The sequence below is a fragment of the Misgurnus anguillicaudatus genome, chromosome 19, assembly GCF_027580225.2.
Source record: "Misgurnus anguillicaudatus chromosome 19, ASM2758022v2, whole genome shotgun sequence".
Classification (NCBI taxonomy): Eukaryota; Metazoa; Chordata; class Actinopteri; order Cypriniformes; family Cobitidae; genus Misgurnus; species Misgurnus anguillicaudatus.
The window spans coordinates 6,485,914-6,510,055 of NC_073355.2; the positions used below are offsets into that span (position 1 = coordinate 6,485,914).

At 39.1% G+C, this 24,142-nt stretch overlaps 1 protein-coding gene across 4 annotated transcripts in view; it reads right to left on the bottom strand.

Moving 5' to 3' along the window:
- Positions 1-1,992: 1,992 nt before the first annotated feature.
- The window catches only part of LOC129427960 (glutamine-rich protein 2), a 30,986-nt gene continuing 8,836 nt past the window's right edge, over positions 1,993-24,142 (bottom strand). The window contains exons 2-20 of one of the 4 annotated variants that reach the window (XM_073856841.1): positions 20,866-20,970; positions 20,697-20,777; positions 18,680-18,793; positions 17,962-18,316; positions 17,503-17,588; positions 14,824-14,942; positions 14,418-14,520; positions 13,006-14,337; positions 12,458-12,580; positions 12,112-12,186; positions 11,865-12,029; positions 10,946-11,064; positions 8,866-8,931; positions 8,674-8,775; positions 8,266-8,379; positions 5,818-5,986; positions 5,548-5,659; positions 2,743-2,862; positions 1,993-2,272 (exon numbers count right to left, since the gene is read on the bottom strand). In XM_073856841.1, coding sequence (XP_073712942.1) covers positions 2,124-2,272; positions 2,743-2,862; positions 5,548-5,659; positions 5,818-5,986; positions 8,266-8,379; positions 8,674-8,775; positions 8,866-8,931; positions 10,946-11,064; positions 11,865-12,029; positions 12,112-12,186; positions 12,458-12,580; positions 13,006-14,337; positions 14,418-14,520; positions 14,824-14,942; positions 17,503-17,588; positions 17,962-18,316; positions 18,680-18,793; positions 20,697-20,777; positions 20,866-20,970 — 3,609 coding nt within the window. In that variant the 3' untranslated portion in view covers positions 1,993-2,123. The remainder of the gene's footprint in view (positions 2,273-2,742; positions 2,863-5,547; positions 5,660-5,817; positions 5,987-8,265; positions 8,380-8,673; positions 8,776-8,865; positions 8,932-10,945; positions 11,065-11,864; positions 12,030-12,111; positions 12,187-12,457; positions 12,581-13,005; positions 14,338-14,417; positions 14,521-14,823; positions 14,943-17,502; positions 17,589-17,961; positions 18,317-18,679; positions 18,794-20,696; positions 20,778-20,865; positions 20,971-24,142) is intronic. The other 3 variants (XM_073856842.1, XM_073856843.1, XR_012359083.1) reach the window with 3 other exon arrangements.

Here is a 24,142-nt window from a genome sequence, read left to right on the forward strand (position 1 = left end):
GTAAAGAAACATTAAATGAACACAGTAAATATATTAAAATGCTATTCAGCAGTGATTTTATTCATTAGGAGTGAGTTTAAAACCACTTAAAGGGATCGTTCACCCAAAAAATGCTGTTACAAACCTGTATTCGTTTCTTTGTTCTGCTGCACACAAAGGAAGATATTTGTAATAAAGAAACAGGAAACAGAAGCACCATTGACTTCCATAGTAGGAGAAATACTACTATGGAAGTCAATGGTGCTCAAAAATGGTTTGGTTACAAACATTGCTCAAAATATCTATGTGTTCAGCAGAGCAAAGAAATTTATACAGGTCTTAAAGCAACACTATGTAGTTTTTTGACCTTTAAATAATGTCTCTAAAATTATTTCAGTGATAAAACAACTTTTAACTGGACAAATTGTACTGTTGCTGCAACCTGAGCAGCCTCCTAGCTGCTACAAGCACACTCTGAAAGTTGCGGTGGAGGGAAGAGCACACAGCCCCGCCCCTCCCCCTGCCTGTAGAAGAGTGTCTGATACCAGGCACTGTTGCGCTTTTCAACCACATGGGGGAGCTGTAAGTCATTTTTACATGGAAACTACATGGGTGATTCTCACGAAACCATTGAAACACCACGGCACTAATGATTTTAGCTTTAAAATGTGTAATATAGTAACATTAAAAAGCATCAGAATTAACACAATACTGTGTTCTACCTTGCAAAATGTGTGATTTCAACATAAGAATTTATAATTGTAAATTTTATCTCATTTTCTGCTGAAATTCTCATTACCGCAATGTGTCCAGCTGTGTTTGAACATGCGTTATGTTGTAATTTAATCAAATTAACACAAAAATATTGGATGTTTTTGCTAGACTACTTTAGATGACAGAAAAAATATTTTTTTTACAGTTAATTTGAAATATTGTCTTGTCAGAATGCTTACACAACATTTTGATTATCATTACCGCAACAGATGCTTATTAAATGTTAATTTAATTAATAGAAGCATAATACTTTGATTTTAAATGCATGTGCAGAATCTCCAAATTATGTTCTTTCAGGTTTGTCATGTCATTTTGAAAATATGTCAGTGTTGATTTTCTGACTGTTGCGGTAATGAGATTTTTTTTGACTAATTTTTTAAATTATGTTACAAAAAGTGTTAAATGATAAGTAAAAGTTTTTAAATTAATGTTCCCATTTACTCCAGACTTTGTTTTTCAATGTCTGGTGGGAAAAAAAGTAAATTTAAGCAATTTTTACATTTTCATGCTTGACATTTTTAAAACCAAGTTTTCGTGAGAATCACCCACATAGTGTTGCTTTAATGTGAGAAAACAATGACATTATTTTCACTTTTGGGTGAAAGCGATCTCATCCATGGACAATTTTGCATGTCCTCTCAATTGTTTAGTGTAAAGTGTTATGGTGACTACTGTGATATCATGAAACTGAATCTTAAGCCCCTCACCATATTATGCGCCACACCAAGGCCGGGTCTGGGTGGGTGCTAGGGGGGCCCTTTTCACACCATGTGCAAACCCATTTTGTGTTAAATCACAAAAATGTTCTTATTTGTATGTAAGGGGATGGTTTTCAAACACGTGTTACAACCTACCCCATCACTGTCATCCATTGTTTAGCTAGCTGTATTAGCATGGTGCTTTGAAATTAGCAGGGGGTTGATACACCATCTTTACTAGAGAAACTGAAGTTTGGCTTGATATAACTCATACAACATTATCTACAACAGCAGAAGTACTAAACAAAATATTAACTCAGAATTAGATTTTCTGATGTAGCTTTAGGAACGATGGCAACACAGATGGCAACACCTCCATGTAGGATCATGAAGGAAGTCTGAGAAAACTGAAACTGTCAAATGACTCCTATTTTATCCCTGATTCGTGGAATTAGTAGTGTTACAACTATACCTTTCTCAGACTTCCTAAAAATCTGAGCTTTTAATAGAATTACATTGCATATTAAATATGAGAGACACGTATGCATATAAATATTTATTCAATCTTATATAGATATTCATCACAGGACATTACAGAGAAACAGCTCATGTGCCTCTCAGCTGCTGTAAACAATTTACTCAGACAATTGGTCAGCTGCTATTGGAGGAGCTCTACAGTGACGTCACCGGCTCCTCCTCTGATTGGTTGTGATCTTTGTGGAGCTCAGTGGTGGTGTCATGGACCGAGGACTGAAGCTCAATGCCCTGGGAGAGGCAGCCCATTGAGGACATGGGCCGGTCTCGCATTGAGCTACTGGACGCTGTGGGACAGAGGTGAAAGGTGACAGAATATTAAAGTTAACTGTTAGCATTTTCCAAATTATCTCTGTACACTCTCAGAAATAAAGGCACGAAAGTTGTCACTGGGGCGATACCCTTTCAAAAAGTGCACATTTAGTTCATATAAGTTCCTCTGAGGTACATAAGGGTACCGTTCCGAGTATAGAAATAAACCCAATCCCTCTCTATTTCCATTATTATCTAAGTCTAACATAAACCCCCCACTAATAATTTCACACATAGTCCTCCAATTTGGGAAGCACCCAAGAAACATAGTGACCCTCAAGTTAGACATAAATAGTTCCTTTAAAGTTCAAAGGTCAAGAGCGGCAGCTAAATGTTAACAGCTTGTGTGTAGCTGAAATAGCTCGTGTCGAGTTCATTTACAGCCAACTTTATTTTCATTGTAAACGGATCACCGTATCCTCACGTCAGCTCATCATAACCCCACCTGAGCGGATCTGGTGAGTCTTGGCACTCTGTGGTCGTGCTGGACTTCCCCGGCCGCTGTTTACTCCGCAGGAACGCTGGGATTGTGAGCGGTTGATTTTGTCTTTGCTCTTGTAGTTGCCTGCGGGAGAATCGACAACAACCAGCATGTCAGGGATGAGGGCAAAAGAACACCACTGACCTTCTCTTAATCTTTGTCACCATATAAAGGGGTCATATTGTGAAAATCTTACTTTTTCTATGTTTAAGTGCTTCTATCAACTCATCATACCTACTTTAAGCCTTGAACCAAATCAACTGCTTTGATATGAGTCACATTACAAACACAATCCCAAGCTTTTCCCTACAGAATTGGATTTCTACTTTCAGAATCCCACTGCTGTGCTTTGACAACAACTACTGACCATAAACACCGGACACATCATCTCATAAATCTCCTCTTCACTGCATGACACACACCAGCTGCCAAAATTATGCTCGGTCAAGCACGGCACAGCTCATCTGCCAGATCCAACCTGATATCTTTCATTTGATATTCAGCTGTCTTTCCTTGAATACGCCATACAAGAAAAAGCAAAGATCTCTCCAGGTCTGTTTATTACTCACAGATGATTTCTGTTTGCACCTATTATGTAACACGGGCATATTCGGTTATTTCCAGCAAGCAGTGTTAACCCCTTCCTCCATCTGAATCCATTTTCATGCCCTACCCCAACCACCAATATTGAGTTGTTTTAACCCATGATTTGTTAAAATATGGACAGACGCAAGGGTTGGGTTGTAAACCAGCCTAAATGCTGGGTTGTTTCAACGCATGGTTGGTTCAAATATGGACAGACACAAGAATTGGGTTGAAACTACGGATGCACCAAAATGAAAACTCTTGGCCGAAACCGAAAAAGAGGAAATCAAGGCCAAAAAACCGAAACGCCAAAATAAATTATTATGCCAATTATTAGTACAAATGCATGTATGGCTATGGTACTAACTTTACTAGGGGTGTGTGACGGATCACAAAACTCACGGTTCGGATCACATTACAGTTTTTGAGGCACGGATCAGATTATTTTTCAGATCAGCAAAAAGGGGGTGGATAAATCTAATAACAAATAAAGAAATTGCAAACATTTATAAAAAAGAACAAAGTTGCACATTAATAAGGGCTAACATTAGCATTAGGTACAGAAATCAAATTAAATGAGTCATAACACTGTCTTTATTGTATAAATTAAATACATTATTATTTTTAGAGCTACAGAAGTGATTTTTTTCTTTGTTTTGGGTTGTTTGATTAACATTAATGACACAGACTTAAGTAGGTTAATTGAGGTTACTGTCTCTTTAAATAAGCAGAGACTGGTTTCTGACTGTAATCTATACGTACACTTAAGACATAAACAAATGTTTTTTTATTAGAAAAAGAATACTTTGGAGATAATTTTGTTTATATGTGCCCTGTCAATAACAGAAAGATTTTACGTTCGCTTGTTTGCGTCTCACTCGTGTGTGTGCACTATTGAGGGCACTTAAACGCGCGCGCACATGGAGACCGAGGGCGAATCCCAAACAGCGCAGCATAAAAACTTTATGTTGTTTTTCATTGCTTTATTCAGCAAATGTATGTTAATGGACTACAGTATGAGACACATTAGCGCGACTCTCTCTGAAGTTTACACATCAAGAGTTCTGATCTTTGAAGGGCGTACTCACTGTGATGATCACGTCTGGACCGGACACATTCAACCGCATGTATGCCTCTGTGCTCACTTTAGCGCCCTTTTGCGGTTAAATACATCCACACCGCATACATGTTGCTTCAGACAAGCACGTGCAGGTCGCGGTTTCTGTTTGCGTCATCACAACATTTCGGCCGTATTGTTTCAGTAAAAATTTTCGGTGGCCGAATATTCTGTGCATCCCTAGTTGAAACCAACCTATATGCTGGGTAGTTTTGACGCATGGTTGGTCTAAATATGGACAGACTGGCGTTTTGGGTAGTTTAAACCGCTATTTTTTTTAAACGGGGGCTAGAGTGAATAAATCTGAACATGACACCTTTGCGGTTTCATGTTTACAGCCAATCCGTATATTTTGTGATGTGATTATGTCATCACCCCATGTCTCAACCCTAGTTAGACACAACAACAACAACAACAACAACAACAACAACAACAACAACAACAACGGCAGACTACATGCTTGTGTTCGTGCTGCCAAAGATAGTGAGCCTATTAGCTTTATTATAAAGCAAAATCTTCTGCTCTTTTGCTACTACAGTAAGCAACAAATGATAATTCGACCACCATCAAGGCCTGTTTTCATCTGGATAAGAATTTGAAATAACATGAGGTTGAGTAAATAAATAAATTTTTCTTTTGGATTCATTGTTCCTTTAAAAACTAAAGTGCATTCTGTCGAAACAGAACATTTGTTTTTAATGACATCATATCAGTTTCTTCTCCCCGCAGCCCAAACCCAGACTTTCTTCCAGACGTGAGACAACAAGAGTGGGCCAAAGGTGATGCAATCATTATGTGTGGTGTTGATGTGTTGCGTAAGTGTGGGATGAGGAGCGTGAGGCCCTCGTATAGACTTCTGGAAAATCGGAATGTTGTCATGGACACAAAGGCGGCTCCTACCATCAATGAGGAATGAGCTTACATCTGATCAAATTACATGTTGCTTTGAACCGTAAACAGGATATATTATTTAGAACGTCTCCTTTGGTGTTTCATTGACAAATAACAGCATGTGGAGTTGAAATGACAGCATGTATTGAGAATGAATGGTGCTCATGACATCTTGCCTTCTCTTGGAGAAATGGTTGGTAGTCTGGACTCGCTGACCTTCACTGCTCTGCCGTTCATACGGCCTTTATAGACCTGGCCATCTAAACCTAAGATGTCCACTTCTTCTGGCTGAAGGAACACACAGGACTCGCTTTATCACAGTTTAAGGTATGAGAGGCTATGTATTTCAATTCAATATTGGACAAAAAAATGAATCTCTGTGATCAGGTGAGAGCTATGCATCACCAGCATGTCAAAATACTCATGGTTCTGTCGATGTGGCAGACCTGCGTGTAGGGTGCAGAGGGCACGGGCCGACTCTCCTCTTCAGTCTGGATAACGTGGGTGATGTGTTGCAGACGGGTGTACCTGCGGTTGTGAGGATAGGTGAGGGTATGGCTTCCCCCACAGTTACGAGCCAGGTAACTGTAATCTGCCATTTCTGGGATCCTCTCACTGCACAACAGAACAAAGCATGTCATTATGGGTTCAGTGTGGACTAAGAACAACAGCACAAGAGTTTAAAATCGCATTTTATACCTGCAGAAGAAAATGCAAGTGGTGCATGCAAAATTAACCACCATGATAGCATGGTGATGTTGCCAAGTTTTACTATGGAGTTTCTAAAATGTGTTGAGTAGTTGCTAGTTCTATGTGGTTGTTAGGGGGTAACTAGGTTAAAACCAGGGTGCGTTACTAGATGGTTACTTCTCAAATGATCCACAAAACTCTATTATTGACTGTTCTTTTAAAGTGTTTTAATTTACTGGTTTTGTCATCCACCAGGTGTGACCCTATACTGAAAAATCCAGCTAAAACCAGCCAACCAGCTTAAGTGTTCCAGCCTGGTTAAGATGGTGTAACAAGTTGGTTTTAGATGTGTTTTGGACAGTTCCTAGCTGGTCAGGCTAAAAGACTACCTGAGCCACCAGCTTAAACCAACTTGCTTAGGCTGGAAGCTTGGCTAAGATGATTGGCAGGTCTTAGCTGGTTAAAGATGGTCCTCCCAGCTTGGCAAAGCTGGTCTTCTAGTTTGGTGAAGCTGGTGGGTCAGCTAGTCTTCCAGCCTGACCAGCTAAAAACTGTCCAAAACCCTCTAAAACCTGCCTGTTACAACATCTTAACTAGACAACCAGCTTAACTGTACCAGCCTAGTTTTAGCTGGTTAAGAAGGTGTAAAAGGCTGGTTTAGAGGGGTTTTGGACAGTTTTTAGCTGGTTAGGCTGGAAGACTAGCTGATGCCACAGCTTGAGCAGCCTGGAATCTTGACTAGCTTGGCTTAGATGGTTGGCGGGTCTTAGCTGGTTTTAGATGGTCCTCCCAGCTTGGCAAAGCTGGTCTTCTAGTTTGCTGAAGCTGGTGGGTCAGCTTGTCTTCCAGCCTGACCAGCTAAAAACTGTCCAAAACCCTCTAAAACCTGCCTGTTACAACATCTTAACCAGCTAAAACCAGACAACCAGCTTAAGTGTACCATCCTAGTTTTAGCTGGTTAAGAAGGGGTTTTGGACAGTTTTTAGCTGGTCAGGCTGGAAGACTAGCTGACGCCACAGCTTGAGCAGCCTGGAATCTTGACTAGCTTGGCTTAGATGGTTGGCGGGTCTCAGATGGTCCTCCCAGCTTGGCAAAGCTGGTCTTCTAGTTTGCTAAAGCTGGTGGGTCAGCTTGTCTTCCAGCCTGACCAGATAAGACCAGCTAAAAAAGTGGCCAAAACCCCTCTAAAATCAGCATGATACATCACCTTAACCGGCTAAAACTAGCCAACCAGCCTAAGTGTACCAGTCTGATTTTAGCTGGTTAAGATGGTGCAAGAGACTGGAAGACTAGCTGATGCCCCAGCTTAAACCAGCTTGAGCAGGCTGGAATTTTGGCTACATGGCTAGCTTGGCTAAGATGGTTGGCAAGTCTTAGCTGGTTTAAGATGTTCCTCCGAGCTTGGCAGGGCTGGTCTTCTAGTTTGCTGAAGCTGGTGGGTCAGCTTGTCTTCCAGCCTGACCAGCTAAAATAAAAGGTATCCAAAACCCCTCTACAACCAGCCTGCTACACCAGCTTAACTGGCTAAAAGTCAGCTTAACCAGCTAAAACCCAGGCTTTTTAGTAGGGAACTATTCAACTATTGTCAAGGAAAATAAATGTAATATAAATCTTGATAAGTTACTTAAACCAGTGGTTCTTGAACTTTTTCGGCGTGCAGCCCCCCCTGTGTACGGTGCACCCATCCGTGCCCCCGACCCCAAAGAAAATGTATGACATTAAACATTCTAATTTTAATTAAACAAAATATTAAATGATACAGTGTAGTGCTGTTGGTTAGTAGCTTTATTATGTATGATAAATTAATGTATTTTATAAAACTGTAGTCTAGATGCCAGTTTGAGAACCACTGACTTAAACCAACTAACTAAATAAATAACATGACATGCACAGACAACTCATAGTATCTCTATCGCCCCCTGGTGTCAGGTTTTTTATTGCCACAGTATTTAAAGAGTGCACAAAGCATGTTAAGTAGGACTGAATACTTGCGGTGTACTGCCCAAGCACATCCCAACTATGCATTCATGAAATGTACGCTTCTGTTTTTCTGTTCATTTCTATCACTATTAGTAAAGCTTACCTTATCTTCTGTTTTTGTATTTTGTAATACTCTAGATAACTGACCTTCACTTATGAAATATCTTCATATTAGCTGCTCTATCAGTTCTGCGCTTTGTATCACACAAGTCTGTCTAACTCACAGCTTGCTCCGGTCCTGTCTGCTCATCTTGGGTCGTGACAGTTCTGGAGGAGCCCATCTATAATGGCATTTGGGTGGTCTTGATGTGGAAAAGTGACTCTCTTGCTCTATCTGCCTGCACATTAAAGCATGTCTGCACTGCACTTCTCTCAAAAAACAAACCATACTATAGTTATGCTAGTTAGTGTCAGATGCCAGGCTGAGACGGAGACACGTAATGATTATCCGTTATAGACTTCATCAGTAACCATTAGAAGAATAAAAGAGCATCAAGTAAAATATTTAAATATGGTTAATAATAACTTAAAATTGTGGAAACAATATTATCATGTTAACCTTAACTGCATGATATATGCATAACAAATGATGTGAAAAAGCTGTATAATGTCCTAACATTGACACGTCTTACCTTCTGCACTGCTGTCGCACCTGCTCCAGCTCATAAACAGTGTAGGGTCGATTGGATTTGTGTGGCGGCAGTCCTGGAGCACAGGGCAGAGTAGCGAAATGTCTGCAAAAATTCAGTGAGCGTGTGTAAGAACTTACTATAGTATTATAACCAACCAGAAAGTATTTACAGTCCTTGAGAAGATTTACATACTGTCCGGGTGTGATCATATCCACAGGACGATCACATGAAATACAGTGAAATCTGGCCAGCAGTTGTCTTTGACAAAGTAAAAAAGACAAAAAAACAGTGAGGTTGAATCACATTACATGCTGCACTTCATAAAAGCAATGTCCTATCTGTCAAATAAATGTTAACTAATAATAAGAAATTTTATTTAATTTAAGCTTACATAATAAGAAGCATCGGCATGCATATAGTATGTTTAGAGTATATAATCTTTAGACTCAAGGGCAGTCGCACATAGCAATACTTTCATCCATAGCCATCAAGTCTGGTTCACATTGCATCCTATTCCAGTCATGAGCCACAGGAAAGCACTGTCTGACTGATTTGATTAAACTGCAACACTCTGATGCTCAACAAACAGCCAATGGGAGTGCCTGTATCCAGTGGCGGAACTAGAATTTTTTTAATGGGGTGGCCTAGGGGTGGCCAAAGCTACTTTAGGGGGTCCATAGTCCATAAAAGAAAATGACATGTAACCATGTATCAAGAAAGCACAAATGAATCTTTTGATCGCATTAGATGTAAACATAATAAGGGTGAATTTTAAATCTTCCTACTGTATTTCTTACATTTGATTTACTGTCTGTTAAAGGGATTCACCCAAAAATGAAAATTCTGTCATCATTTACTCACCCTTATGTTGTTCTAAACCTGTATTTTATTTTAATAAACACAAAAGAAGATATTTTGATAAATGATGGTAAGCACACAATTAATGGTATATCCATTGAATTCCATTATGTTGTTTTTATTCCTACTATGGAAGTCAATGGTTAACAGCTGTGTGCATACCATCATTTATCAAAATATCTTCTTTTGTGTTCATAAGAAAAAAGAATTTCGTACAGGTTTAGAACAACATAAGGATGTAAAAATGATGACAGAATTTTCATTTTGTGAACTAAACTCCATGATAAACCTTAAACTTTCTTCAAATAGCAGAGCTCAACACAAAGGATGTTTCGATTAATCTTTATTTACGAAGATACAGAAGATGCAAAAGTTTTCTTTTTTCTTTTGATATTTAATTAACTTTAATGACAGAGAGACTTCAACAGGTTAGGCTAAGACCGAATCCAATAAAATGTTTATTCGTTTAAGACGTACAGTAACCAAATGTTAAGTATGAAAATCACCAAGACATTTGTCCGTTTAAGCCAAAAAGACGCGAATATGAAGTCGTTTAAGCTCTGGCTGTGCACGCGCACTATCGGATATGCGCATCGCGCTTTCAAGTTCAATGTGGCAATCCAGTCGAATTAACAATTATACAGTAGCCTATAAAGATCAAATCAAGAATGAAAACATGGTGCTGGGTTTTGTTGTAAAAAGAATTGGCAATCTTAGACTATATTCAGTCCACAAGACAATTAGCCTACCACACTTCCAGCTTATACGGTGAAAATAAATAAATGTAGTATTAGCAAAATGTACGACTTCACTTACATCATTTTAAAGATTCCAAGCATTATGTAGACATGACATTTATCTTCTGATGGTATGAAAAGTATTCGTTAAGTTACAGTAATTTTTCTGACACGTTTTTGAAAAGACGTCACTGATGGAGAGATAACAGAACGCGCATTATGTATATTTTCTTAATTTTGTGAAAAGCACAACATTCAGTTTTATAGACACACACAAAAATGACACTTGAACGTTTTAAATTATGTATAAATCATCTGTATGTCCAAAATCAGCAGAGTAATCCAAGTCTCTTTGCGCAGTGATTGAAAAATAAAGAGTTTGCGCCGCGACCCCGAGGGTTAATATTCATAATGTTTGTTTTTAACAATGTGCTGCGGTGCCGCACGTCGAAAATAAACATAGCTTAGATTAAGTGAAAGTAGTGCATAGATTAAGTGAAAGTGAAAGTGTCGCATTAAATTTGGGGTGGCACACGGGGTGGCCAGTGACATGTCAAGGGTGTCCAGTGCCACCCTGGACACCCCTCTGGCTCCGCCACTGCCTGTATCTATTCTTAGTGTTGATTATAAGATTGGTGAAAGATATTTCTAAGAAAAATGAGTGAATGACTCCTCACTTCCTGATTCCTGCAGCGTCATCCTGGCCAGGGGCCGGAGGGATCTGCAGCTGCCGGTGGATGCTCTTCCAACGATCATCCAGCTGTTTCTTCAGTGGTTCCAGTTCAATCCGGTTTAACTACATGCAAGAAAACTTACTGATGAGTTTATTTTCAATTAAAGCAACACTATGTAGTTTTTTTACCTTTAAATAATGTCTCTAAAATTATTTCAGTGATAGAACAACTTTTAACTGGACAAATTGTACTGTTGCTGCAACCTGAGCACCCTCCTAGCTGCTACAAGCACACTCTGAAAGTGGCGGTGGAGGGTAGAGCACACAGCCCCGCCCCTCCCCCTGCCTGCAGAAGAGTGTCTGATACCAGGCACTGTTGTGCTTTTCAACCACATGGGGGAGCTGTAAGTCATTTTTACATGGAAACTACGTAGTGTTGCTTTAAGTTACAATAAATGAATCCCTAGGGGCTCATAATGGGTCTGCAGGAAGTTTGTGAGATCAGATATTAAAAATGCAAAAGACTAAATAAACTAAATTAATAGAACGGGAATGGGAAATGATGCCTATGTTTAGGACTATGAAGTATTTTTTTTACATTGTGACATTATTTTTATGATAAGTAAGCCCATTTTGTGTCAGAACAGAAAGGTTTTTGGTAAATAGTAATTTTGAATAATTTATTTCCATGAATTACATTCATTACAATAAACAATACTATTATAATATAATGATTTGAATTTTAATGCTTCATTGGTTAACTAATATAATTTAAAAAAAAAAAAGATTAATTTGGGTGAACAAAAGTGCAAAATTTTCCTTAACCCCTGCAGTAAAACATGCAATATTTTCACACCCCTAATGAAAGAGAAATTGAATTAGAATGACCAGAAAACAGCTGTCTCTGTTTGTCCACATCTCACCTTGCAGTCCATTTCGGTGGAGATCTTCTCGATGATCTTGTGCCAGTCTTGCTCCTGACCGCTGATCTTACTGAGCACTTCCTGTAACATGTTATTTAACTGCTCTGTCATACTGTCAAACTGCATACGGCTCACCTTGCTCTCCAGAGCACGTTTGTCTGCTTTCTGAGGGACAGACGGGAGACATTTAGTGACTCTGGTGGTCCAGTTTGATTGAGTTTTATTGAACTGAATTGAAACAACTCACAATATCGATCTCCATCTCCACCAGTTCCTTGTCAGCCTTCTTTTCATCCAGTTTCTCCATAGCCTTGTACAGACGCTGTGGAAGTCAGAGACACTCGTACAAATGAGTAAAGCCTGGTACACACCACAAGATAATTGGGCAAAATTTGGCTCATGAGTCACTTCGTACGAATTCATACAAATTAGCCACCTCGTAAAATACGACCAAATTCTCATGAGATCAAGCTGGATTGACACGTAAAAAATACATGCATTGCCAAACTACGAATTAACCACAATCTCAAAGCGATTATATCATGTGATATAGCAAAAAGGCATTATCTGGTTTTCTATGGGTGTTTACTTACATCGATGTGGATCTGTTTCTTGCTGTGTTCCTCCATCAGGTGGTTGGTTGTGCTGTTAAGTTTCTCATACTCGGCCTGCAGCTGTAGTATGGCTCCCTGTACATCACTCACCAATTCATTGTTCTGCACACACACACACACACGGACGAAAGTGTTATTGCTCGGAGGTTGCTCTTATAGCTTACTGACTTTGGGGCGGTTCACATTTCGCATCTAAATCTGCGCGGAAAAAGTGACCGTCGGCTGGTTCTTGTCACATGACCTTCGGTGTGTGCTTGTATCATTCTATTTGATGCGGTGTCGACACACCTGGAAAAACTGAGCGCGACTGTGTCGCTTCCATTATGAGCGCGCATACCACGCGCCTACATTTGACATAACGAACTTGAGCGCGCAAAAGACTTGACATGTGAATCGCTTATTGAGAGAAAAAAGTATATCTTTTCAGATGGCTCTCTTAAACGTTTATAAGAACTATACAAAAATCGATACAATGTTGACCTCTATTCCCTTCTCACATCTGTTTGTCTGTATGCTGTGGTATATACCTTAGACCTGTCATGATCCTGGTTCAGTGGGTGAGTGGTCTTGCCCTCCAGTTTTTTATACCACTGGAACTGACTGAATTCCTTTTCAAGATTTTGATGTCCTGTCTGATGTTGAACCTGAACCGAACCCTGACCCTGTAACAAATCCTTACCCTGACCCTGTACTTGATCAGAATCCTTACCCTGACCAAAACCCATGCCTTGAGTCCTTTTCAAACTCTGACCCTGTACCTGACCCAAATCCTGTCTCGGAGCCTGACCCAAATTCTGATCCTGAAACAAATCCCTACTCTGAGTCTGACTTACACTTTTGCCTTGATCCCGAATCTGACCCAAACTCTGTCCCTGAGCCAGACTCACATTCCGATCGTGAAACAAATCCCTACTCTGAGTCTGACTTAAACTCTTCCCTTGATCCAGAATCTGACCTAAATTCTGAGCCAAGCTCTGTCCCTGAGCCTGACCCAAATCCTTACTCTGAGCCTGACTTACACTTTTGCCTTGATCCAAAATCTGACCCAAACTCTGTCCCTGAGCCTGACTCACATTCCGATCGTGAAACAAATCCCTACTCTGAGTCTGACTTAAACTCTTCCCTTGATCCCGAATCTGACCTAAATTCTGAGCCCAACTTTGGTCCTGAGCCTGACCCAAATCCTTACTTTGAGCCCGAATTAAACTCTCCCCTTGATCCCGAATTTGACCTGAACTCTGACCCAAACTTCGATCCTTAGCCTGACCCAAATCCTTACTCTGAGCCTGACTTAAACTCTCCCCTTGATCCCGAATCTGACCTGAACTCTGACCCCAACTTTGGTCCTGAGCCTGACCCAAATCCTTACTCTGAGCCTGACTTAAACTCTCCCCTTGATCCCGAATCTGACCTGAACTCTGACCCCAACTTTGTTCCTGAACCTGACCCAAATCCTTACTCTGCGCCTGACTTAAACTCTCCCCTTGATCCCGAATCCGACCTGAACTCTGACCCCAACTTTGGTCCTGAGCCTGACCCAAATCCTTACTCTGAGCCTGCCCTAAACTCTTCCCTTGATCCCGAATCCGACCTGAACTCTGACCCTGTACCGGGACGAAATTCTGTGCCTGAAATAAATCTTTATTCTGAGCCTGACCTAACCTTTGACCCTGACCTGAATTCTCATCTTGACACAAACTCTCATTTTCATTTGATCGTTTTCTCCGTATCTGACCCGATATCAAATTCTGGCCCTTGTCTTTGCTGAACTCCATTTCCTCCATTTGCTGCTGACTGTCTGAGATGGGGGTGGATGAGTAGCTCATCACATCCTCCAACACTGACCTGAAGCTGTTCAACTACAGGTGAACCATACAATAGTGTTAATGAAAATAAACACATGTAACATATTATGTAATAATCTCCGTGTTTGTCTGACCTGCTCTTGCATTTGTCTGTCTTTGCTGTTTCTCTCCTCCATTCTGTCTTGCATCTCTCTTATGAATTTCTGCACTTTCCCTTCCAGCTTCAGTACTGCACCCCTGTATAGGTGTGTGATCAAGTGTCCAGTAATGGAAATACTTCTGTCATGTATTATTTTCAAGTTTCTAGCTTTATTGTTTTTAGGTTTTATTTTTGCCTCTTTTTTTGCAAAGGCAGTGAAGAGTAGAGACACAACACAACATAGAAGGAGTTATCATTCACATTATATCAATTTAGTATTGGGGACAGTGATGATAATAATAATACATTTATTTTCCATGCTAACCATTAAAGTAAACTGTCTCTGATTTGTTTTAAAGTGTGGGGCATGTTTTGGATGACTGGACACGATCTGTTCATACCTGATGTGAGATATGTGCAGGGTCATCTGCTCTATCTGTGAAGCGTCTGTCTGTTGACTGCTGACTAAACCTGTGCTCCCCCCTGCAATGTTCAGCAACACACTGTCCAGATCTGACACCTAAAGGAGTTATCTACACTGTCACATCTGATGTATGGGATTGGGGTCTAAAATACGATATCATTTACATTTATCATTTATTTACCAAGGAGGATTAGGAGCAAGCTAAAAAAAGCTATAAAACCATCTCGAGATTAAAGTAATTAAAATGCGAGAATAAAGTCATTATTTAACGAGAATAAAGTCGTTATTTAACGAGAATAAAGTCGTTATATTTCGAGAATAAAGTCATTTTTTAACGAGAATAAAGTCGTTATATTTTGACAATAAAGTCGTAATATAACGAGAATAAAGTTGTAATATTTTAATAATAATGTCATATTTTTACATTAACAAGCAGATCTGTAAAGCAGATACCAAATTACATACCTGTCTTATTAATAAATCAATATGAGGGAGATGTGCTTAGAAAGGCAATTTAAGGAATCTCCCTCATATAAAAGGCAATATGGGGGGAGATCATGTGAACGAACAAAATTCGGTGCAAACCTTAATAAAACAGGCATGCAGTGAACAGAATATCGTGATGGATAAAAGGTTTTATTAATTGGGTAGGGTAAAGTATACGCACATGGAGAAAGACTCTGCGGCTTTGTGAACTAACAATTGATATAAATGCAACGAGTAGGCTACGTTTACTTTAGGCGTGTTCCCATGAAAGCAACAATATAAAATCTTTACCTTAAGGGCAGACCCTTATAAAACCCTAAAAAACAACATTGAATGTGGCTTAATGCATCTACACCGTAATATTAAAATACCAAATTCAGCAAACATTTTATTAATAAAAACATTCTGTGTACAGGCAAGCAGAAGACCCCAAAATAAGAACACAAACTGCTAAAGGGCACGTTTGTTTCCTTCAATGAAAACGAGCACATTCTGGGCTTTTCTGCTTGACCGTACATGCTTATTAATAGTGTGTAGCGAATTTAGTGTATTTATATCACTGTCTTAATGCAGTAAACAACGTAAAGAATAAGCCTAATATATTTACTTCATTTTACGACTTTATTCTAGTTAAATAACGACTTTATTCTTGTTAAATAACGACTTTATTCTCGTTAAACAGCGACTTTATTCTCGTTAAATAACGACTTTATTCTTGTTAAGTAACAATTTTACTCTTGTTAAGTAACGATTTTACTCTTGTTAAATAACGACTTTATTCTTGTTAAATAACGACTTTATTCTCGTTAAGTAACGACTTTATTCTTGTTAAATAACGACTTTATTCTTGTTAAATAACGACTTTATTCTCGTTAAATAACGACTTTATTCTCGTTAAGTAACGACTTTATTCTTGTTAAGTAACGACTTTACTCTCCTTAAATAACGACTTTATTCTTGTTAAATAATGACTTTATTCTCGTTAAACAGCGACTTTATTCTCGTTAAATAACGACTTTATTCTTGTTAAGTAACAATTTTACTCTTGTTAAGTAACGATTTTACTCTTGTTAAATAACGACTTTATTCTTGTTAAATAACGACTTTATTCTCGTTAAGTAACGACTTTATTCTTGTTAAATAACGACTTTATTCTTGTTAAATAACGACTTTATTCTCGTTAAATAACGACTTTATTCTCGTTAAGTAACGACTTTATTCTTGTTAAGTAACGACTTTACTCTCCTTAAATAACGACTTTATTCTTGTTAAATAATGACTTTATTCTCGTTAAACAGCGACTTTATTCTCGTTAAATAACGACTTTATTCTTGTTAAGTAACAATTTTACTCTTGTTAAGTAACGATTTTACTCTTGTTAAATAACGACTTTATTCTTGTTAAATAACGACTTTATTCTCGTTAAGTAACGACTTTATTCTTGTTAAGTAACGACTTTACTCTCCTTAAATAACGACTTTATTCTTGTTAAATAATGACTTTATTCTTGTTAAATAACGACTTTATTCTTGTTAAATAACGACTTTATTCTTGTTAAATAACGACTTTATTCTAGTTAAATAATGACTTTATTCTTGTTAAATAACGACTTTATTCTCATTAAATAACGATTTTATTCTTGTTAAATAATGACTTTATTCTCGTTTAATAACGACTTTATTATTCTCGTTAAATAACAACTTTGTTCTCGTTAAATAACAACTTTATTCTCGAAATTTTATTCATTCTGACTTTTTTCTCGTTAAATAATGACCTTAATCTCGCATTTTAATGACTTTAATCTCGAGATGATTTTATTTTTTTATTTTAGCTTGGCCCTAATCCTCTTGGTTTCTATGCATTTGGCAGATGCTTTATAAAAAAGTCGCACTTTTTACAAATTTTATTAGTATTTGTGCTCCATGGATATCGAACCCATGACCTTTTGCGCTTACAATTGCAATACTTTTGCAATGCTTTACCAGCTGAGCTACAGGAACACTGTATCCTATTTCAACTATACTGTAAGTAAACTATTTAAACTTTAAACACTGTGGTGTCCAAACATGACACATAGCAACACCGATCGAGGGGCGGGACTTCTGTGTTCAGTATTCGAAAAGCCTGGTGACTTGTGGCACAGTAGACACACATTTGTGTGCTTTCATACCTTGTCTTTATCTGCTATAAGACTGTCTACAAGAGTCCTCAGATGATCCAACTGCTCTGGCACATAATCCGGTATCTGCCTCTCACCTACAGACAACACAAAGGTATCAAAAACATACACATACTTCCTTAAAGGCGGGGTGCATGGTTTTATAAAACACTTTAAAGGCGGGCCGAGTACCAAAACACACTTGTAGCCAATCAGCAGTAAGGGGCGTGTCTACTAAACAACTTCATTGCCTGGGTTGCGTATGTGTGGGGCGGGTCTATCAACAGATTCTACGTGTTCGTTAGGTGATTTCAAATGTCAACATTGGCTTTCAGAGATCATGCACCCCGCCTTTAAGAGTGTAATCTCTAAGGGATTGTAATAAAAAAATGTTTTGTTCCAGATTTTATATCCAAATTTGATGTGTGATATACGCGAGTTAGGTGTTCTTGGCCATCTGTGTCATCATACCCATGGCAGCGAGGAGATCATTCAAATGTTGAAGCTCTGTCCGATCAGCCTTGTTTGCCTCCAGCTGCCCCACGCGGGCCTCCAGACTCTCATGTCTGTCTCTCAGTCCGCCCACCTCTATCAGAGCCTCTACTGTCTCTGGATATTGCTCAGCCCCGCTGCTGACCCGAGACAACCTGCGACCCGCCACAGTGAACGAATCCCCGCCAGACACCGACTGCCGAGGAGGAGAAACCCGAGGAGAGCTATCTGAACCTGCATCAGCTGTGTCACTCTTGAATGGGGTACCCTGGTTTAAGGGGTGGATGGGTACAGTGTCTTTAGCTGAAGGGACCGCGGTGGTGTTTGTTAGACCCTGTGAATGGGAGAAGGCCGTTTTTGGCAAAATATCACTGACTGGTTAACAACATAATGAAGAGTTTGGTTCCAAAACCAGATTTGTTTATTATTATGTATTTATTGTGCTACTTAGCTTTTTTGTTATGAAGCCTTAAATCAAAACAAATCAACTGCAGTTTGATCATAAAACGAGATTTTTGAGTTCATATATTGCGTTTTGGATGATGGTGGTTAAAATGAGACATTTTGCTCATTTACCGTAATGCATTGTGAGATAAGCAGGCTGAGATGGTCGACAAATATGATTTATTTATAAATTAAAGTATCAATAAAGCAGACTCGATCTCACTATGATGTATGTGAATAAAGTTCAACATGCCTCCTGAATCTTTTGTGTCTCACTGATGAGTGCAGCCTGCATCACTTCCCATGTGACACACTGTGTGAGCTCCTCTGGTAGAGGATACTGAGTGAGTTTATCCTTCAACTCTTTCTAAGATAAACAGAGGAACATTCATAAACATCAGATGTCCTCAAAAAATATAAGCTCTGTCACCATTTACTCAGGCCCTTTCACACCTGTATGACTTTAGCATTAGTTATTGCATTAGCTATAACATAAAGTAACAATATTGCATATCATTTATTAATCAAAGTTCAAGTTCATTTTAGCATTTAATAACACATTTATAAAATAAAAAGTAAAAAATAAAGCTTCAAGATGCCATAGAAGAACCATATTTTGCTGTATGGTTCCATAAAGAACCTTTATTTGTTATTATGTCTAAAATGCCCCTATTTACGTGGGAGCAAAATGCGCTGTTTTCGTGTCTGTACCTTTAAAGGATTAGTCCATTTTCTTAAAAAAAAATCCAGGTAATTTACTCACCACCATGTCATCCAAAATGTTGATGTCTTTCTTTGTTCAGTCGAGAAGAAATTATGTTTTTTGAGGAAAACATTCCAGGATTTTCTCATTTTAATGGACTTTAATGGACCCCAACACTTAACAGTTTTAATGCAGTGTAAAATTGCAGTTTTAAATGACTCTTAACGATCCCAAACAAGGCATAAGGGTCTAGCGAAACGATAAATAAAAATATTCACTTTTAAACCACAACATCTCGTATATCTTCGGTCATGTGACGCGCCAGCGCGACCTCACCTAATACGTCATCATGTCAAGAGGTCATGGATGAAGTATGCGAAACTACGCCCCAGTGTTTACAAGTGTGGAGAAAGAAGACCGTTCTGATGTTGTTTTATGTGGAACGATACTAATTAATGTCTTTGTGTCAGTTTATTGTTTAAAATGATCCGCAAATGTGCATTTCATATATGTAACATGTGACCTTTCCACGGCATTACGCAATTACGTGAGGTCGTGCTGGCGCGTCACACAGCCGGAGAAAGACGAGAAGTTGCAAAAGTGCATATTTTTGACAATCGTTTTGCTAGAAAAAACCCTTATGCCTTGTATGGGATCGATTAGAGTCCTTTGAAACTGCAATTTTATACTGCATTAAAACTTTTATGTGTTGGGGTCCATTAAAGTCCATTCAAATGAGAAAAATCCTTGAATGTATTCCTCAAAAAACACAATTTCTTCTCGACTGAACAAAGAAAGACATCAACATTTTGGATGACATGGTGGTGAGTAAATTATCTGGATTTTTTTTTAAATGGACCAATCCTTTAAATGCAAATGAGACAGACAGTGAGTTAAAAATAGATCTGATTCCTGTGAATACAGCTGCATTAGTGCTACAACGTGCGAATAAGGACATTTAGAAAAGCTTTTGGGTAAAATTAGCCAGTCAGTCAGTGGTTGAGGGCGGGGCTTTGTTTGTGTGCTGTCACATTGACAAGAGAATCAAAACAGCAAAGTGACAATTAAAAAAGAAGTGGTGGATTTTTTATTGTAGTGTTGTTGTGTTCACAACACCTTGTAAAACTGTATTTTCCATAAATGGTTCTTTGAGGAACAAAAAATGGTTTTTCTATGGCATCGCTGTTATAAGCAGCTTTATTGAGCCATTGAATTAGCATAAACTAATATTACAAAAGATTAATAAATACTGAAAAACGTTATTGCACATTAATGGTTATGGCATCACCAAGCATCTATTGTCAAATTTCAAATCTGTGAGCTTTTTATTAATTCACAACACACCTTTAAAAAAAAATGCATACAGGTTAAGAGTGACACAAGTGTGAGTAAGTAATGACAGAAGCTTTTATTTTGCCTGAACAAATCTTTTTCATGATCTCTTGACAGACACATGTTGAATGCACTTAGTCATATTATTTTCTCTTTAGGATCATTGGACATTTTCTGGCTTTTGTACATCACTTTGCTGTGTTTGGTAATGTTTAAATATTAAATGAAAACTCACTGTGGTGTTGTTTAGATCGTCCACCTGATGGCAGTACTGTTCCACAGCCAATATACGATCAGCCAACTCATTCATATTTAGCTAAAGGTGATCATGTGTTATTATCACGTCACACAACTGATAAACATTGTTTACATAATAATAATGTTTGATGTATTCATGTGCTCACCTGGCTGATCTGACCGTCCAACGTTTGGATTTTTTGCGTCAGATCGTCTCTGGACTCCTTGAGTGCCTGGATTTCAGTCAGCAGGTCTTGGATTAAAGCCATACACTGAGGAGCAAAGCCAGGTTTAAAATCACATTTCCACCTTTGAAGATTTATTAGGTTTTCTTTCATACCCCTCCTACTGGGCAATTTACTTGGAAAAATCACACTTTGAATAGGAAATCTCTATTGCTTGAACCGTGAAAAGGAGGTTAACGCATAAAAGAGCATTGCTTAATAAGTAAAGCACATCTTCTGTATGGGTAATATACTCTATGTGAGCTTCTTGTGACCTTTAACCCCAGTAGAGGTTACTATGACAACACAAGCCTGGGAATCACTACTGGATCAAGCAGGAAATGCATTGCTGTCTGCTCTTCTACTGTTATGTGTGCATAACCCCTAATGTTATTGTCTAACCTGCTTCACTTTTATTACTGTTTGCTTTCTTCTGAGGTTCTGTTAGATGAACAAATTTGTCTTGGGATTTCTCTACTGGACTCAAAGAGAAACTAATTTATGGAGAAACTGATGTAACAATGATGAATAAGTGTTTGAACTGACAGTACCCGGATGGTTAATGATTGTGACACCCATTAAGACACACATTTCACATTTACACATTCCTTTCCATATCATTTTGGACACAGGCCTTTTTTATCTTGTTTATCAACATAGATATGTACACTAGATGTCGCCTTGGCTACGGCAGTTCATTGGACCGAATGCGTCAAATAGAGCCGCCATCTTGAAACAGGGGAACCCCGCATCAGCGTCATTATAGGCAAAGGTGTAGCGGAAATAAAACACCATAAATCGTCATGAAAGCTATATTCTTGGTTTTCTTTTGGTTCGTTTCAACAATCAAGCTGGTCAAGCAAGCCTCCCACCCTGGTTAATCTGGTGGGCCAGTTGGTCTTGACCAGCTAAGACCAGCCTGACTAACTTAAAAAGTGCCCAAATCCCATCTAAAACCAACCTGCTTCTACACCAGCTAAAATCAGGCTCGGAGACCAGTTGAAATCAGCTTAAGCTGATTGGCTGGTGTTATCTGGTTTAAGGTGGAAGAAGCTTGTTTAAGATGGTCCTCTCAGCCTGGCAAATCCGATCAAGCTAGTCTTCCATCCTGGTTAAGCTGGTGCTGACCGCTGGTCTTGACTAGCTAAGACCAGCATGACCAACTTAAAAAAGTGCCCAAAACCCATCTAAAACCAACCTGCTACACCAGCTAAAATCAGGCTCGGAGACCAGTTGAAATCAGCTTAAGCTGATTGGCTGGTGTTATCTGGTTTAAGGTGGAAGAAGCTTGTTTAAGATGGTCCTCTCAGCCTGGCAAATCCGATCAAGCTAGTCTTCCATCCTGGTTAAGCTGGTGCTGACCGCTGGTCTTGACTAGCTAAGACCAGCATGACCAACTTAAAAAAGTGCCCAAAACCCATCTAAAACCAACCTGCTACACCAGCTAAAATCAGGCTCGGAGACCAGTTGAAATCAGCTTAAGCTGATTGGCTGGTGTTATCTGGTTTAAGGTGGAAGAAGCTTGTTTAAGATGGTCCTCTTAGCCTGGCAAATCCGATCAAGCTAGTCTTCCATCCTGGTTAAGCTGGTGGGTCAGCTGGTCTTGACTAGCTAAGACCAGCCTGACCAACTAAAAAAGTGCCCAAAACCCATCTAAAACCAACCTGCTACACCAGCTAAAATCAGGTTGGGTGACCAGTTGAAATCAGCTCAAGCTGGTTGGCTGGTTTTATCTGGTTTAAGGAGGAAGAAGCTGGTTTAAGAAGGTCCTCTCAGCCTGGCAAAGCTGGATAGGCTGGTGGGTCAGTTGGTCTTGACCAGCTAAGACCAACCTGACCAACAAAAAAGTGCCCCAAACCAAACTAAAATCTAAAACCAACCTGCTACACCAGCTAAAACCAGGCTGAGAGACTAGTTGAAACCAGCTCAAGCTAAGCTGAACTCTGGCTGAGTTAACCTGGTCTCCCAGCCTGGTTTTAGCTGGTGCTGGTTTGGGTTAGAGTTTATTTTAGCAGGCTTTATGTCAAAAATATAAAATGTATAATCATTCCTTCACAAGGCATAATATAGATTTGCTTTCATCAGGAGGGCGTTCAGAGGGAATACGGTAAGTACGATTTTTGAAATGGGGGCATTCAGATGTTCTTGTGGGGCATTTGCAAGATTACACCAAGAATATATTAAACTTTAAATACTGTCTGCAAGCATGTGCGTAGTAACCGCAGGGGACCGGAAAACATGTCAAGGCCATAGACTGTAAAAAATATGGACGTACTAATGTCTGTGAAGTCACCAATACGTTTGTGAAGAGCTTTTTTGAAGCCAATAGTTGGCAGGGCCTGGCATCGCCATCTGGGCATTGCGTCACCACGCATCACTTACGGATAACCGAAAATGGGTAAAGAGACGGGATGTGGGTGAAACTGAAGTGGCTGGTTGCTGAAACCACACCCGCCTAGCTCGACAGTAGTGACAGCAGTGGCAGTTCACCGTCACTCAAGTGGCCACGCCCTTAATTATGCAGAAGTTTAAGGGTTAATATAACTTAACCGGATGAGTTGCCCCTCACAGTTGTCATGAAGGGCAAAATTAGCTATATAGACCAAAACCACTTTTTTGTACAAGGCTATAAACACACTTTCTGGGGTCTATGGGTTAGGAATGGGACGGTATGAAAATTTCATATCATGATTATAGTTACCAAAGTTATCACAGTTCTCAATATTATCATGTTTTTTTTAAATGAGATGGAAATGTTAAAAAACAACTGATACACACACTGAAAATATTTGTTTTATTTTTGAAAATCACAATTTAAAGGAACAGTATGTAGGATTGTGGCCAAAACTGGTACTGCAATCACAAAACTTGTGGCTAAAACTGGTACTGCAATCACACAACTGGTGGCCAATACACAACATGACAACATAAACATCAGTTGAGGGCTGCAACTCCACTTTTTAAATAGTCTCGCGTAGCCAGACCTTCAATACTGAAGATCTGGTGTTTTTCGCTGCTTTTTCTGGACAAAGCCCGCCCACAAGCTGTTTGACCGACATGTCAAACAACCAATCACAGTTTGTTTCGTCTAGCGTCACGTTTCAGACTCCTCACAATAACGAGCCGGCTGGCAACAAGTGAGTTATTGAAATTACCACCCGCAATCGAATAGCATCTAAATAAACAACATTACTCTCCATAGGACAACGTTGTGCACTTC